This window comes from Aegilops tauschii, chromosome 7, assembly GCF_002575655.3.
Source record: "Aegilops tauschii subsp. strangulata cultivar AL8/78 chromosome 7, Aet v6.0, whole genome shotgun sequence".
NCBI classification, from domain to species: domain Eukaryota; kingdom Viridiplantae; phylum Streptophyta; class Magnoliopsida; order Poales; family Poaceae; genus Aegilops; species Aegilops tauschii.
Genome location: NC_053041.3, coordinates 278884289 through 278902997, shown reverse-complemented (window position 1 = coordinate 278902997; position 18709 = coordinate 278884289). Strand labels below are relative to the sequence as shown.

At 41.2% G+C, this 18709-nt stretch overlaps 1 protein-coding gene across 2 annotated transcripts; it reads left to right on the top strand.

Moving 5' to 3' along the window:
* The first annotated feature begins 16224 nt into the window (after positions 1-16224).
* Positions 16225-18327, top strand: LOC109756949 (protein RGF1 INDUCIBLE TRANSCRIPTION FACTOR 1). 2 transcript variants are annotated; one of them, XM_040396594.2, is made up of 4 exons: positions 16225-16360; positions 16445-17006; positions 17149-17385; positions 17548-18327. In XM_040396594.2, the coding sequence occupies exons 2-4, from the start codon at positions 16776-16778 to the stop codon at positions 17722-17724; spliced, it is 645 nt and encodes a 214-aa protein (XP_040252528.1). In that variant the 5' UTR covers positions 16225-16360; positions 16445-16775; the 3' UTR covers positions 17725-18327. The 2 variants fall into 2 exon arrangements, with proteins under 2 accessions (XP_040252528.1, XP_020171370.1); XM_020315781.4 differs by having other exon boundaries at positions 16234-17006.
* The last annotated feature ends 382 nt before the right edge of the window (positions 18328-18709 follow it).

The window sequence follows — 18709 nt, the reverse complement described above, 5'->3', positions numbered from 1 at the left end:
GCTACTACCAGTCTCTAGGTTTCGCGGATCATCAGCAAGGCAAGTAACACTTTGATCATACCTCTTTCATACCCAGTTTTATTGCATTAGATCAATCCTCAAACAATTGCATGGTTAGGATTTGATTTAAATTGTGGGTTTGGGAAGTAGACGAGGTAGTACCTATTCACCTATTTATTATCAAACCTTGGGAGTTACTTCAACGTTGCTTATACTGCTATGCTATGCTCGTAGTCGTGGATTGGGTTTGAGTGTACTCATGACAAATGTGAGATTCTTAATTAATGGTTAACATAAGGTGGAAACTTTAATACACATTTGGGTGGATTGAGGCACCCGGGGAATTCCAGTGATTGCCTGTATTTTTGGAAATCCCGGGGTACCGTGTGATTCTCCTATGGACTGCCACCCAGGCGCAAAGGGATCATAAGATTATTCATGCTAGAAACTTCCGTGTGCAGCCACATGCCAATATAGGCTCTGGCATAGTTGAGTAAGTTGTGGGAAACTTTTCCATGATGGGCTAGCAGATGTAGGGGATTGTAGGTGTACAGGCCTATCTATCGGTTAAAGGGACCTCTTCGGAAAGACTGTGTCTCGGTCATCCGTTTCTCAAACATCATGTAGTGTGAGAAATCAAACGGAGGAGATCGAGTCTTGTGGGGAAAAGTGCACAAACCTCTGCAGAGTGTACAAACTAATCATGGTTAGCCGTGTCCCCGGTTATGGACGTCTTGAGTATCTAGTTTCTTGGATTATCATGTGGATCTCATCACTCTTAATATAATTTGATTGGGTTTAATGATGATGCTTAATTGGGATTGAGTTGAGTGAACCTTCTCAATGTTTAACAATCACCATGATAGTTAAAAAAAGTTATTCCTTTGTTGTAGGGAAAAATTGGCTTTTCGCAAAACATATTAACCATACAGCCTCCACCAGCCATATATGCATATAGTGATAGCTTTATTCTGTTCATTACTCTCTTGTGTTACATTGCCAGCATATTCCATGTGCTGACCCGTTTTCGGGCTGCAACGTATCATGTTGCAGACTTTTCAGACGATGAGTAAGGAGCCTTAGGTCGTGGTCTTTCACTCAGTGATGCCGTTGGAGTTGATGGACTCACTTTATCTTCCAAGCCTTCCGCTGTTATCGTATTAGATGGCCTTAAGCCATATTTATTGTAATAAGTTCTCTTTTGTGACATTCGTTGTAATAAGTGTGTGATTGCTACTCTGTTATAAATCCTTCAAAGTACTGTGCGTGTCAGCATTACCGATCCAGTGATGACACTGATGCACAGTGATCAGACTATTTGAGGTCTGGTCACTACACGACCCTGCAACCAAATACAAGAAATCTCTTGTGTCCCCAACACACCCAATACAACGGAAAATTGTATAGGTGCACTAGTTCGGCGAAGAGATGGTGATAAAAGTGTAATATTGATGGTAGAAATATATTTTTATAATCTGAATAAATAAAAATAGCAAGGTAGCAAATAACAAACCGGCATAAAAACGGTATTGCAATGCTTGAAAATGAGGCCTTGGGTCCGTACTTTCGCTAGTGCAATCTCTCAACAATGCTAATATAATTGGATCATATAACCATCCCTCAAAGTGCGATAAAGAATCACTCCAAAGTTCCTATCTAGCGGAGAACATAAGAATAAATTGTTTGTAGGGTATGAAACCACCTCAAAGCTATTCTTTCCATTCGATATATTCAAGAGTCAGTACTAAAATAACACAAAGCTATTCTTTTCGTTCAATCTATCCTAGAGTTCGTACTAAAATAACACCAAAGCAAATTCATATTCATAATACTCAATCCAACACAAAGAACTTCAAAGAGTGCCCCAAGATTTCTACCGGAGAAACAAAGACAAGAACGTGCATCAACCCCTGTGCATAGATTACCCCTATGTCACCCCGGGAATCCGCGAGTTGAGTGCCAAAACATATATCAAGTGAATCAATATGATACCCCATTGTCACCACGAGTATTCAATTGCAAGACATATATCAAGTGTTCTCAAATCCATAAAAGTATTCAGTCCGATAACAACGAAATCTCAAAGGGAAAAACTCAATTCATCACAACAAGATAGAGACGGGAAAACACCATATGATCCGACTATATTAACAAAGCCCGCGATACATCAAGACCGTGACATCTCAAGAGCACGATAGAGAGAGAGATTAAACACATAGCTACTGGTACAAACCCTTAGCCCCGAGGGTGGACTACTCCCTCCTCATCGTGGTGGCCGCCGGGATGATGAAGATGGCCGCCGGAGATGATTCCCCCCTCCGGCACCCGCCGGGATGATGAAGATGGCCGCCGGAGATGATTCCCCCCTCCGGCAGGGTGCCGGAATGGGGTCTAGATTGGTTTTTGGTGGCTACAGAGCCTTGCGGCGGCGGAACGTCTGATCTAGGTTTACCCCGAGGGTTTTTGGAATTTTTGGGAATTTATAGGGTAAAGAGGGGGTGCGGGAGGCCACCGAGGTGAGCACAACCCACCTGGACGTGCCTGGGCCCCCAGGCATGCCCTGGTGGGTTGTGCCCCCCTCGGGGCACCCCGCAGGTGCTTCTCTAGCCCATCCTGAGTGTTCTGGTCCATAAAAAATCTACGAAAAGTTTCGCGGTGTTTGGACTCCGTTTGATATTGATTTCCTGCGATGTAAAAAACAAGCAAAAAACAGCAACTGGCACTGGGCACTGGGTCAATAGGTTAGTCCCAAAAAATGATATAAAGTTGCTATAAAATGATTGTAAAACATCCAAGAATGATAATATAATGGCATGAATACTTCTTAAATTATAGATACGTTGGAGACGTATCAGGATCCCCAAGCTTAATTCCTAATCGTCCTCGAGTAGGTAAATGATAAAAAGAAATAATTTATGAAGTGTGAATGCTAGAAAAGTGCACAAGTTTGATCAATGACAATTTCAATCACTTTTCGCTAGCATCATAACAGCAATTCTTTCTTATAAAACTTCTCATGTTATAGTAGCAACCAATTCACATGTTAAGGTTCAAACAATGAACTCTCTTGAAACTCAACAACCTATGTTCTCAGTCACCAAGCAATTGCAATTCAACTTATTCAACAGAGTCTAAGTAGGAGCTCCACATACTCAACCATCATATAGTCTTCTATGATTGCTAACGCTCACCGCGTACACATGAGCAAAACGTTTCAACTGGACATATAGAAAGATAGGGGCTTATTGTTTTGCCTCCCAACATGTTCACCTCAAGGGTGATGTCAACAATAATAACTCATGCTACCCATATTCAACTGGACATATGTGCCTAGATCTTTCCTCGCCACATGATTCTTGCCAAAAGAGGAAAATAAAAAGGAATAGAGAGAAAAACTTTGACTCCTAGCATAAAGGTAAATACTAAAAAGTAAAAGATAGGCCCTTCGCAGAGGGAAGCAGAGGTTGCCATGAACTTATTTGTTTGTATGCTCAACCCCTTAGTGCAAAAGAACATCACGTTATATTGCCCCTTATGATAGCAACCTTTGTTATGCAGTCTGCCGCTTTTATTCTTTGCCATCACAAGTTCGTACAACGCTCAATTTTCTCTTACACTAAATGGTCTAACACTTTTAGAAGCAATTTTTATTGCCTTATTGCACCGATGACAACTTACTTGAGGGATCTTGCTCAATCCCTAGGTAGGTATGGTGAACTCTTGAAAATAAGATTTGGGTTTAAGGGTTTTTGGATGCACAAGTAGTATCTCTACTTGGTGCGGAATTTTTGGCTAGCAAAGATGGGGGGCAAGCACCACATGTTGAAGGATCTATGACAATATAACTTCTATGTGAATATGAACAAACATAAACCATTATGTTGTCTTCCTTGTCCAACGTCAACAATTTTGTCATATAATATTATGATGGGGCTCACAATTACAAAAGATTTCCAAGATAGTGTATTTGCATGTGAAAGTTCTCTTCCTTATACTAATTATTCGTGAATTGCTTGTATGACCAATATTGTGATTGTCAAGCCTCAAAAGATTTCACTTTCTAAACCCAATGTGAAGCTACCACTAGGTATGATATGATTTCAACTTCATGACATTCAATTTATTCAACAATTTACTCATAGGATATAAGTGAAGCACAAGAGTAAATGACAAGCTACTCCGAAAAGATACAAGTGAAGATCATGAGCATAATATTTCTTTCTCTCAAATTAATTTAAGTGAAGCAAGAGAAAATTTATTCAAAAATACTAAAGCACACCATGCTCAAAAATATATAAGTGAAGCACTAGAGCAATTCCATAGAAAAAAGCTTCATTGACGGGATGTGAATGCCGCTTACCTAGCCTCCCTGGCAACTATTTGAGGACTCTATTTTACTTAAAAACTTTCAGATCTAAGTACTTTATTAAAACAGCAAGCAAAACAGAATAAAATGGCATTCCAAGGATAGCACAACTCATGTGAAGAAGCAAAAACTTAGGCTCAACCGATACTAACCGATAATTGATGAAGAAGAAAGGTGGGATGCCTACAGGGGCATCCCCAAGCTTAGATGCTTGAGACTTCTTGAAATATTATCTTGGGGTGCCTTGGGCATCCCCAAGCTTGAGCTTTCGTGTCTCCTTAATTCCTCTCATATCAAGGTTTCCCTAAATCTTAAAAACTTCATCCACACAAAACTCAACAAGAACTCGTGAGATAAGTCAGTATGAACCAATGCAAAAACTTTATCATTCTCTACTGTAGCAAATCAATAATATTATTATTGAACATTGCATACTAAATTCATCTGCATATTTAATACTCCTGTCCTCAAATAGAATCATTAAACAAGCAAACACATGCAAACAATGCAAACATAACAGCAATCTGCCAAAACAGTACAATCTGAAAATAATGCAATATTGATCATACTTCCCTAACTCCAAAAATTGTGGAAAAAATTAAAACACTTTAGAAAATTTATCAGAGCTTATTTTGCAAAATGTTTCATATTTTTATCACATTCTGACTTTTCTAGGGAATTTTTGCAACATCGATAAACTTTCTGTTTTGAAACAGCAACATGTAGAGTTGCAAAATAAGCATGGTAAAGACTATCCTTGACATTTTTATTGAAAATAAAGATGAAAAACATTATTCTAAATAACAGAAAGCAAATTCTTACAAAATAAATTGACGCTCCAAGCAGAACTCATATCATGTGACGAATGAAAACATAGCTCCGAGTGAGGTTACCCATAATGTTGGAGACGAAAGAGGGGATGCCTTCCGGTGCATCCCCAAGATTAGTTGCTTGGATATTCCTTGAATATTAACTTGGGGTGCCTTGGGAATCCCCAATCTTAGGGTCTTGTCACTCCTTATTCTCCTCATATCGACATCTCACCCAAAACTTGAAAACTTCAATCACACAAAACTTAACGGAACTTCGTGAGATAGGTTAGTATGATAAAGAGCAAACCATTCCACTTTGGTACTGCCAAAGACAAGATTCATAATTGTTCTCACACTATGCCTACTGTACCTCATCATTTCCACAATTTATATTGAGCAATATAAGCCATAGAAACTAGAAAACAAGCAAACTATGCAATGAAAACATAATCTGTCAAAAACAGAACAGTCTGTAGTAATATGTACTGAAACCATACTTCTACTACTCCAAAAATTATGAAAAAATTAGGACCACGTGAGAAGTTTGTATATTAACCTTCTGAAAAAACAATCAACTCAAAAGCACTCTTCTGTTAAAAATTATGATTATTTTCGTGAGCGCAAAAGTTTCTGTTTTTCAGCAAGATCAAATCAACTATCACCCAACATGATCCCAAAGGCTTTACTTGGCACTTTATTGAAACAAAAGCAGTAAAACATGATTACTACAGTATCCTAATCATGTTAACACACAAAAACGGCAGGGTTAAATGTTGGGTTGTCTCCCAACAAGCGCTTTTCTTTAATTCCTTTTTAGCTAGGCATGATGATTTCAATGATGCTCGCATAAAACATAAGAATGGAAACATAACGGGAGCATCATGAAGCATATGACTAGCACATTTAAGTCTAACCCACTTCCTATGCATAGGTATTTTGTGAGCAAACAATTTATGTGAACAAGAATCAACTAGCATAGGAAGGCAAAACATGCATAACTTCAAAACTTTCAACACATAGAGAGGAAACTTGATATTATTGCAATTCCTAAAAGCATAAGTTCCTCCCTCATAATAATTTTCAGTGGCATCATGAATCAATTCAACAATATAACCATCCCATAAAGAATTATTTTCATGACACAAAAGCATAGAAATTTTGTTACTCTCCACATAAGAAAATTTGTTCTCACTCATAATAGTGGGAGCAAACTCAACAAAATAGCTATCATGAGATTGAAAATTAAAATCATGACGACAAGTTTCATGGTTATCATTATTCTTTATAGCATACATGTCATCACCATAATCATCATAGATAGCAACTTTTTTCTCATAATAATCAATTGAAATCTCTTCCGAAATAGTGGATTCATCACTAAATAAAGTCATGACCTCTCCAAATCCACTTTCATAATTATTACAATAAGATTCAACACCCTCCAAAATAGTGGGCTCATTAGTACCTAGAGTTGACACTCTTCCAAACCCACTTTCATCAATATAATCATCATAAATAGGAGGCATGGTTTCATCATAATAAATTTTCTCGTCAAAACTTGGGGGAGTAAAAATATCATCTTCATCAAATATAGCATCCCCAAACTTATGGCTTTGCATATCATTAGCATCATGGATATTCAAAGAATTCATACTAAAAACATTGCAATCATGCTCATCATTTAAATATTTTTTGCCAAACATTTTGTTGACTTCTTCTAACAATTGAGCTTTGTAGGGGTAAGACTAGGTTCCTATAATCCCTCCCCAGACCCCACCTTGTGTGGGAGCTTCTATGCACTGGGTCTGTCCTTCTAACAATTGAGCACAATTTTCCGATCCATCATTTTCAAGGAAGATATTATAAAGATTATAAATAATATGATGCAACCTCAATTCCATTTTTTGTAGTTTTCTTTTATAAACAAAACTAGTGATAAAACAAGAAACTAAAAGATTCGATTGCAAGATCTAAAGATATACCTTCAAGCACTCACCTCCCCGGCAACGGCGCCAGAAAAGAGCTTGATGTCTACTACGCAACTTTATTCTTGTAGACATGTGTTGGGCCTCCAAGCGCAGAGTTTTGTAGGATAGTAGCAATTTTCCCTCAAGTGCATGACCTAAAGTTTATCAATCCATGAGAGGTGTAGGATGAAGATGGTCTCTCACAAACCACCCTGCAACCAAATACAAGAAATCTCTTGTGTCCCCAACACACCCAATACAATGGCAAATTGTATAGGTGCACTAGTTCGGCGAAGAGACGGTGATAAAAGTTTAGTATTGATGGTAGAAATATATTTTTATAATCTGAATAAATAAAAACAGCATGGTAGCAAATAGTAAACGGGCACAAAAATGGTATTGCAATGCTTGAAAATGAGGCCTAGGGTTCGTACTTTCGCTAGTGCAATCTCTCAACAATGCTAATATAATTGGATCATATAACCATCCGTCAAAGTGCGATAAAGAATCACTCCAAAGTTCCTATCTAGCGGAGAACATAAGAATAAATTGTTTGTAGGGTATGAAACCACCTCAAAGCTATTCTTTCCATTCGATATATTCAAGAGTCAGTACTAAAATAACACAAAGCTATTCTTTTCGTTCAATCTATCCTAGAGTTCGTACTAAAATAACACCAAAGCAAATTCATATTCATAATACTCAATCCAACACAAAGAACTTCAAAGAGTGCCCCAAGATTTCTACCGGAGAAACAAAGACAAGAACGTGCATCAACCCCTGTGCATAGATTACCCCTATGTCACCCCGGGAATCCGCGAGTTGAGTGCCAAAACATATATCAAGTGAATCAATATGATACCCCATTGTCACCACGAGTATTCAATTGCAAGACATATATCAAGTGTTCTCAAATCCATAAAAGTATTCAGTCCGATAACAACGAAATCTCAAAGGGAAAAACTCAATTCATCACGACAAGATAGAGAGGGGAAAACACCATATGATCCGACTATATTAACAAAGCCCACGATACATCAAGATCGTGACATCTGAAGAACACGAGAGAGAGAGAGAGAGAGAGATTAAACACATAGCTACTGGTACAAACCCTCAGCCCCGAGGGTGAACTACTCCCTCCTCATCGTGGTGGTCGCCGGGATGATGAAGATGACCGCCAGAGATGATTCCCCCTCCGACAGGGTGCCCGAACGGGGTCTAGATTGGTTTTCGGTGGCTACAGAGCCTTGCGGCAACGGAACTTCTGATCTAGGTTTACCCCGAGGGTTTTTGGAATTTTTGGGAATTTATAGGGTAAAGAGGGGTGCGGGAGGCCACCGAGGTGGGCACAACCCACCAAGGCGCGCCTGGGGGCGCGCCCTGGTGGGTTGTGCCCCCCTCGGGGCACCCCCCAGGTGCTTCTCTGGCCCATCCTGGGTGTTCTGGTCCATCAAAAATCTCCGAAAAGATTCGCGGTGTTTGGACTCCGTTTGATATTGATTTCCTGCAATGTAAAAAACAAGCAAAAACAACAACTGGCACTGGGCACTGGGTCAATAGGTTAGTCCCAAAAATGATATAAAGTTGCTATAAAATGATTGTAAAACATCCAAGAATGATAATATAATGGCATGAATACTTCATAAATTATAGATACGTTGGAGACGTATCAGAGATTTACAAACATAGAATTGGCCAATGATGCAATTCATGAAAGAATTAATAAGGGAAGAGAAGATTCACATGCAAATACACTATCTTGGAAATCCTTTGTGATTGTGAGCCCCCATCAAAATATTATATGCCAAAATTGTTGACGTTGGACAAGGAAGACAACGCAATTATTTATGTTTGTTCATATTCACATAGAAGTTATATTACCATAGATCCTTTAACATGTGGTGCTTGCCCCTATCCTTGCTAGCCAAAAATTCCGCACTAAGTAGAGATACTACTTGTGCATCCGAAAACCCTTAAACCCAAATCTTGTATTGAGAGTCCACCATACCTACCTATGGATTGAGTAAGATCCTTCAAGTAAGTTGTCATCGGTGCAATAAGGCAATAAAAATTGCTTCTAAATGTGTTAGATCATTTAGTGTAAGAGAAAATTGAGCGTTGTACGAACTTGTGATGGCAAAGAATAAAAGCGACAAACTGCATAATAAAGGTTGCTATCATAAGGGGCAATATAACGTGACGTTCTTTTTACACTAAGAGATTGAGCATACAAACAAAAAGCGCATGTCAACCTCTGCTTCCCTCTGTGAAGGGCCTATCTTTTACTTTTATGTATTTACTTTTATGCAAGAGTCAAAGTTTTTCTCTCTATTCCTTTTTATTTTCTCTTTTGGCAAGGATCATGTGGTGAGGAAAAATCTAGGCACATATACCCAGTTGGATATGGGTGGCATGAGTTATTATTGTTGACATCACCCTTGAGGTGAATACGTTGGGAGGCGAAACTATAACCCCTATCTTTCTATGTGTCCGGTTGAAACGTGTTGCTCGTGTGTATGCGGTGAGTGTTAGCACTCATAGAAGACAATATGATGGTTGTGGACTTGCCTAAAGGCTTCGATACGTGACCCTTCCTAAAAAGATGATGAATTGTAGTTGCAAAGTTGACTGAGAACATAGTTTGTTGGTTTTCAATAGAGTTTATGCTTTATACTTCGATGTTGTGCTGAATTGTTACTTATTCATGAGAAGTCTATGATAAAAGCTCTATGATAAAAATTTTATGATAAAGTTTGTTGCTATTATAATAATATACATGATGCATCTATGTCCGTATTTTGTTTTTATCGACACCTCACTCTCTAAGCATGTGGACATGTTTTTCGATTTCGGTTTTCGCTTGAGGACAAGCGAGGTCTAAGCTTGGGGAGTTGATACTTCCATTTTGCATCATGTCTTCCTAGTGTTATTTATATTGTTTTTATGTATAATAATGCCTTTTGGAGTAATTCTAATGCCTTTTCTCTCATAATATGCAAGGTTCACACAAAGAGGGAGAATACCGGCAACTGGAATTCTGGATCTGAAAAAGCTACGTCAGGCTACCTATTCTGCACAACTCCAAATGAGTTGAAACTTTACGGAGATTTTTTATGGAATATAGAAGAAATATTGGAGCCAATAAGTACCACAGGGGGTCCACCAGGTGGGCACAACCCACCTGGGCGCGCTAGGGAGCCCAGGCGCGCCCTGGTGGGTTGTGCCCTCCTCGGCCCACCTCCGGTGCCCCTCTTCTGGTATATAAGTCATTTTGACCTAGAAAAAAAGTTAAGGAGAGGACTTTCGGGACGAAGCGCCGCCGTCTCGAGGCGGAACTTGGGCAGGAGCAATTTTGCCCTCCGGCGGAGCGATTCTGCCAGGGGAACTTCCCTCCCAGAGGGGGAAATCATCGTCATCATCATCACCAACAACTCTCCCATCTTGGGGAGGGAATTCTCCATCAACATCTTCAACAGCACAATCTCCTCTCAAACCCTAGTTCATCTCTTGCGTCCAATCTTTGTACCAGAACTATATATTGGTACTTGTGGGTGACTAGCAGTGTTGATTACATCTTGTAGTTGATTACTATATGGTTTATTTTGTGGAAGATTATATGTGTAGATCCATTATGCTGTTTAATACCCCTCTGATCTTGAGCATGATTATCATTTGTGAGTAGTTACTTTTGTTCTTGAGGTCACGAGAGAAATCTTGCTGCAAGTAATCATGTGAACTTGACATGTGTTCGATATTTTGATGGTATGTATGTTGTGATTCCCTTAGTGGTGTCATGTGAACGTCGAATACATGACACTTCACCATATTTGGGCCTAAGGGCACGTTCACATGACACCACTAAGGGAATCACAACATACATACCATCAAAATATCGAACACATAGCAAGTTCACATGATTACTTGCAACAAGATTTCTCCTGTGATCTCAAGAACGAAAGTAACTACTCACAAATGATAATCATGCTCAAGATTAGAGGAGTATTAAATAGCATAATGGATCTACACATATAATCTTCTACCAAATAAACCATATAGTAATCAACTACAAGATGTAATCAACACTACTAGTCACCCACAAGCACCAATCTAAGGTTTTGGTGCAAAGATTGAACACAAGAGATGAACTAGGGTTTGAGAAGAGACGGTGCTGTTGAAGATGTTGATGGAGATTGCCCTCCCCAAGATGGGAGAGTTGTTGGTGATTATGATGACGATGATTTCCCCCTCCGGGAGGGAAGTTCCCCAGACGGAATCGCTCCACCGGAGGGCAAAAGTGCTCCTGCCCAAGTTCCGCCTTGAGACGGTGGCGCCTCGTCCCGAAAGTCCTCCCCTTATTTTTTTCTAGGTCAAAATGACTTATATACCAGAAGAGGGGCACCGGAGGTGGGCCGAGGAGGGAACAACCCACCAGGGTGCGCCTGGTGGTTATTTGCTCCAATATTCCTCATGTATTCCAAAATAATTCTCCGTAAATTTTCAGCTCGTTTGGAGATGTGCAGAATAGGTAACTCTAACGTAGCTTTTCCAGGTCTGGAATTCCAGCTGCGAGTATTCTCCCTCCTTGCATATTATGAGAGAAAAGGCATTAGAATTACTCCAAAAAGCATTATTATGCAATAAAACATAGTAAATAATAGTAGGTAAAGAGGATGCAAAATGGACGTATCATGGAACTAACCCGGACTGTCACTGTTTTCAGCAGAACTACCGTGATGTTATTTGTGTGCAAAAATAAAAGTTCTCCAAATGCAGAGAAACTTTTTGACGATTTTCTGAACAAAAGAGGCACTAGAAGCTTCGTGGGAGGACCAGAAGGTGAAGGAGGTGGCCACTACCCACCAGGGAATGCCAGGGGCCTAGAGCGCGCCCTGGTGCCTAGTGGGCACCTTGTGGCCCATCTTAGCATGAGTCCGACGCCAAAAAATCCTATAAATACAGAGACCCCCAGAAATAACCCTAGATGAGAATTTCTGCCTCCGCAACCCTCTTATCCATGAAAACTCAATCAGGACCCTGTTCCGGTACCCTGCCGGAGGGGGAAATCATCACCGGAGTCCACCTTCATCATCCTGGTAGCCACCATGATGAGGGAGTAGTCCACCCTCGGGGCTGAGGGTGTGTACCAGTAGTTATGTGTTTGATCTCTCTCTCTCTCTCTCTCTCTCTCTCTCTCTCTTGTTCTTGATTTGGCACGGTCTTGATGTACCGCAAGCTTTGTTAATATAATTGGATCATACGGTGTTTCTCCCTCTCTATCTTGTTGTGAGGAATTGAGTTTTTACCTTTGAGGTTTCACTATTATCGGATTGAATACTTTTATGGATTTGGGAACACTTGATGTATGTCTTGCATATGAATACCCATGGTGACAATGGGGTATTATATTAATTCATTTGATGTATGTTTTGGAACTCAACTCGCGGACTCCGGAGGTGACATTGGGGTAATCTATGCATAGGGGTTGATGCACGTTTTCATCCTACTTTCTCCAGTAGAAATCTGGGGGCATTCTTTGAAGTTCTTTGTGTTGGATTGAATATTATGAATCTGAAGTTGTTTGATGCATATCGTATAATCAACTCATGGATACTTGTGGTGACATTGGAGTATCTAGGTGACATTAGAGTTGGTTGATGTGTATCATATTGTGTTATTTTCGTACGAACTCTTGGGCTATTTGTGACACTTATAGGAATAGCTCGATAGATCAATCGGAAAGGGTAATTTTGAGGTGGTTTTGTACCCTACAAACAATTTCGTCTTATGTTCTTCGCTAGATAAGAACTTTGGAGTGATTCTGTCACACGTTGAGGGATTGTTATATGATTCAATTATGTTAGCATTGTTGAGAGATTGCACTAGTGAAAGTATGAACCCTAGGCCTTGTTTTCAAGCATTGCAATACCGTTTCTGCTCCGTTTTATCACTTGCTACCTTGCTGTTTTTATATTTCAGATTACAAAAACCTATATCTACTATCCATACTACACTTGTATCACCATCTCTTCGCCAAACTAGTGCACCTATATAATTTGCCATTGTATTGGGTGTGTTGGGGACACAAGAGATTTCTTGTATTTGATTGCAGGGTTGTTTGAGAGAGACCATCTTCATCCTACGCCTCCCATGGATTGATAAACCTTAGGTCATCCACTTGAGGGAAAATTGCTACTATCCTACAAAACTCTACGCTTGGAGGCCCAACACGAGTCTACAAGAATAAAGTTGCATAGTAGACATCAGTTTACCGCGTCACTAGTGATAAGATTCATGATCATTATCTTGGTCCCTCCATACAGAATGAGTTAATCAATTTTCTCGCTGCTGCAATCAAGTCAAAAATCATTGAGAAGGTAAAAGAAGCAAAGTACTACTCAGTTATACTTGACTGTACTCCTTACGCAAGCCACCAAGAACAAATGTCTTTGATAATTAGGTATGTTGATGCATCTTCAGATTCTTTTTGCATTGTAGAATCCTTCTTAGGTTTTTTGGACATGAATGATACCACCGGGCTAGGATTGTTTGATGTTCTACAGAAGGAATTTATGAGTCTTGACCTTGATGTGGACAATGTGAGAGGTCAGGTATATGATAATAGGTCGAATATGAAAGGAAAAAAAATAAAGGAGTACAAAAAAAAGTATTGGAAATAAACCGAAGAGATTTTTATTCAGCTTGTGGTTGCCATAGTATGAATTTGGCACTATGTGATATGGCAAAGTATTGTCGTAAAGCAAAAGAATTTTTTGGAGTTATCCAGCGTATCTATACAATATTTTCTAATTCTACTAAGCGATGGCAAATTCTCAAAGATAACATAACAGGATTGACTCTCAAGTCATTATCATCTACTTGTTGGGAGAGTTGTGTTGATAGCGTTCAGGCTATAAGGTTTCAGCTACCAGAAATAAGGGATGCCTTACTGCAAGTGGCTGAAAGTGATAAAGATTCTTCGACACAAAGTGAAGCTCAATCATTGACGGAGAATGAACTTGGTGGCTTTGATTTTTTATTATCAATCATCATCTGGTATGAAATATTATCCGATGTTAATTTAATTAGCAAAGAGTTTCAACCAAAGGATATGCTTATTGATATTGCAATTGAATATGTAAAAGGCTTGCTTTCCTTTTTCAATAAGTATAGAGAAACTGGCTTTCCAAAAGCATTGGAAGTTGCGAAAAAGATTGCATTGGAGATGGATATTCTTCCGGAGTTCCGCACCAAGCGTAAAATCAAAAGGAAAAAAGCAATTTGATGAGTGTGAAGATGATGCATCTATTGATTCACAATCTGCAGAGGAGTCATTTAGGGTCAATTATTTTATACGTGTTGTTGACTCAAGCCATAACTTCACTTACCATTAGATCTGAACAATATGAGGGGTATGAAAAGATATTTGGTTTCTTGTTTACTTCAGATAGGCTGCGATCACTAGATGACAAGAGTTTGATGGCTGCTTGTGTTAATCTTGAAGACGCAGTTAAGAGTGGAGAACATACAGATATTGATGGACTTGAATTGCATTGCGAGCTAATTTTCATCCATGATTTACTTAATAAATCAATGGGTCCTCTTGACATTCTGAATTATTTGAAGAAGCGCCCCATAATCTATCCTAATGTTGTTATTGCATACAAAATTTTGTTGACCATTCCTGTGACTGTTGCATCTGTTGAAAGGAGTTTTTCTAAACTCAAGTTCTTAAAGTTATACTTGCGTTCTACTATGACACAAGAGAGACTTAATGGATTGGCGACAATAGCACTTGAAAATGATGTCTTGGAGAAGATAAAGTACAAAGATATGATTGAAGATTTTATTTCAAGAAGTACTAGACGGATGCTCCTTTTTGGTAGAACATGAGGTTAGTTTATTGCTTTGCTATCCCTTTACCTTTTGAGCTTTAGTATTTGATCATGCCTAAATAAGGTACAAATAAACAGATTTGAAAATATATAATAAAGTGAGAGTATGCTTTACGAATATTAGTTCTTTTGTTATGTGAATTGTTTGAAATTTTGGGCCACATTTTGTTTTTTCGCCGAGTGCCTCGAATTTCTGGAGACGGCCCGAGTATACTAGACTGTCGCGTGCTAGTAATAGTTTTAATCCTGATTAATATTCTGAAATTAATCGCGTAATTGCCTAATTCTTCAGCAGAATTTGCCCAGCCCGATTATGGATGCTGTTAATTATAAAGAAAAAAGATGTGGTGATGGGTCAGCTTCACTTTGTATTTAGCAGTCGGGCGGCCGGTGTCACGTATTGATGTGGTCCTTATTGTGTTGTATTGAGCCGTGCACATATAAATAGAGATACAGTCAGCATGCATGAGTGGAATTCATTATGACGATCGATGCAGTATCAACAGGTAGCTAGTAGTGGCCGGCGTTAATTCAATTGGTCCAAAAACGATCCTCATATCTTAGGGTGATTCATGATCACGATTACTACACTATATTTTTATACACACCTCCTAAAATAACCTTTGTGATTAAACATCCTGAATCAAAGTGCACACTAATTAACCCTGAAGGAAGAAAGGGGATTTTTTTCTTCTTCCCGAAAAGGAGGTTGAAACCCGCTGCCTCTGCATTAGTGGATGCACAGAGTGAAAAAGAGAAGAAAATCAAGGAAAGAAAATGGTTATTAGAGCATGCAAGTTGTTGAAGAGACAGCTAGTCCGAAAGGAAGGCAGGCATGAATGGACAAACGGAGCAAGCTGGTTCTGCTTGCTTGGAAGCATCGGCTTCCGTCAAGGATGAGCAACGTAGCATGTGGAATGTGATTACTGGAAAGGAAGAAACCCGACAAATCCTCCTGAAAGATAGCCACTCGTTCCGTTTCCTTTTAACCCGATGACTGTATGTATCTTGGCTTTTGCTTAGCTGAATGAAGGAATGACTGGAACCGCTAGCTCGCTTTACGGCAACCTCAAAGCAACTTTGTATGCCTGGGCCTGGGCCTGCCCAGCAGCGAAGCGGTCCATGCCAACAACAACACCAACTGCATCTTCTGTCAGATTGTCACTCGAAACCTCTCTCTGTGTGTGTGTGTGTGTAACATACTATTAGAAGGAGGAGAAGATGCATAGCATAGGGATCGGTGTCCAATCATGATCACACGGCCCTCCCTCGACCATGACCTGCCGCTGCTACAAGGAAGGATGGGAAGAAGAATCCACATCGGTGAGTGTGATATTCGTGGAAATTTCTGCTTTTCTCTTTCTGACGGACCTCAGCTTCACCTCCTCACCGACATTGCATATATAGATAGCACCACTACTTCTACAGTGCTGGTGGTACTAGTACTACTAGTGCTGGGAGGGGAGAGGGAGCAATCAAGCAGTCGCGCCGCACGTGACCATCCATCCCTCCAAGAAAGAGAGAGAAACAGAGAGCGAGCGAGCGAGCGGAGAAGGCAACGCACGCCAATTAACACGCCGCCCGGCCCAAGGAAACGAACAAGGAGCGAAGCCACCAAACCAAACACCAAACGCTACTCCTGCTTCTCCCTCTTCTCCCCCCCCTTCTCCCCCTGTTAGTTAGCGCAGCGGCATTGCCCGGCGGCGGGTCGCTCTTGGTCGTGGTCGTGGGCGTGGGCATGATGATGCGGCGGGTGGCGCCGCCCGCGTCGGAGGACGACAGCTCGGGGTCCGGCGTGCCCGGCTGGCTGGAGGCGCTCCTGGGAACCCGTTTCTTCCTGGCCTGCGCGGCGCACCCGGGCTCCCCGCGCAACGAGTGCAACATGTTCTGCATCGACTGCCGCGCCACGCCCGCCGCATTCTGCTACTACTGCCGCTCCCACCGCCACACGTCGCACCGGGTCATCCAGGTGCCAATGCCACTCCTTCTCTTCTCTTCTCTTCTCTTGTCTTCTCTTGTTGATTGATTGGGAAAAGAAAAAAGGTTGCGTTTTGAATGATCCCTCCTCTCCTCTCCTCTGTTTCTTGGCCGGCATTGGGCTCGGAAAGCAGATACGGCGGTCGTCCTACCACGACGTGGTGCGCGTCACGGAGGTGGAGGACGTCCTCGACATCGCCGGCGTCCAGACCTACGTCATCAACAGCGCCAGGGTCCTCTTCCTCAACGAGCGGCCCCAGCCGCGCGGCGCCGGCGCCGCCGCGGGGAAGGCCGCCGCGTCTCCCTACAACTGCGAGATCTGCGGCCGCGCGCTGCTCGACCCCTTCCGCTTCTGTTCCCTCGGATGCAAGGTACACCTACCCTTCTTTTCTGCTCTGCCCGCTCAAGATAAATTGCATGATTTCCCTTCTTTCAATCATTCTTTTCTTTTCGGCACAATGCCAATGCCGTTCGTCCGATTGGTTCGTTCACGTTTAATCCGTTTCTCCTCCGTGACACGCTCACGCATGCAGTTGGTGGACACCAAGACGCATGGGCACGGGCACGGGCACGGGGCGACCGTCGTCGGCAATGTCGACGGCGGCGGCGGCAGCGGCAGCGAGGCCGAGGCCGGCGGCAGCAAGAACGGCGCGCGGCCCCAGGGTCGGCGGCGGAAGGGGACACCCCACCGGGCGCCGTTCGGTTCGTGACCAATGCCGCCCATCCAATCCATCCATGATCAAAAGGTGAAACGGCAGTGCCAGGAAAGATGCCATGGGAAGGAAGAGCACGCAAAAAGGAAGAACTCCTACTCCTCACATATCAAGAAAGGAAAGACGAAGAAAAAAAAGAAATGAGAAAAGATAGCACCGCCCAACAAGAAAGAGAAGCCAACCACCATGGAATGGAATGGAAGGAGTAAGCGACATGTACATCTCAACCTCTCCCCCTCATCTCTCTCTCTCTCTCTCTCCTCCCATCTCACCATACCAATAGGCCATACCAGCATTTGGTAGGTACATGACTCTAGCAGCTAGTCCTAGAAGCATTTTTCTGATGGATTTTTTTTACAAAAAATACCGCTTAATTAACAGTAATCTCTACATCGATCGGTCGATTGCGAAATTCGCATAGTACATTGCTCATTGTTCCCACATTAGCACCCTCTTTTCCGTTGTGAGACAAGATCGACATTGTTAATTGATTATTTAGCACATTTGTACTCACTCCTCCGTGTGGGAGAGAAGAATCTACATATACTACATACATTGCAGGCCTAGGAGGAATGAAAGAAAGGAAGATGATTGTCTTTATGCTTGTCTCTTGATTTGACCTAGCCAATGCAACATTGCTGCTGCTTCATTTCATCATATATTATATATTTATATGTTTGTTATATGCGGTCCGATGCTGTTGTTGCTGGCCTGCCCTTTTGTGTATAATACGCTGGCTGGCTAGCTCATCTTGGAGCGAATATAATGTGCTTTCTTGGATGACATTGTTGTTGGGACATCCAGCTCTGCATTGTGCTAGCTACCCTACACTTGTTCCTTCCTCCTCAATTCTCTTATGTCATCAAGCTGGTTAATCAGCCCGGATTCTATTACTATATGCTATGCTAATTAAGCCCATATATTACATCTCATTAAGCACACGACAACATTTAGTTACCAATAAGTGTCAAATTTCTGTGTT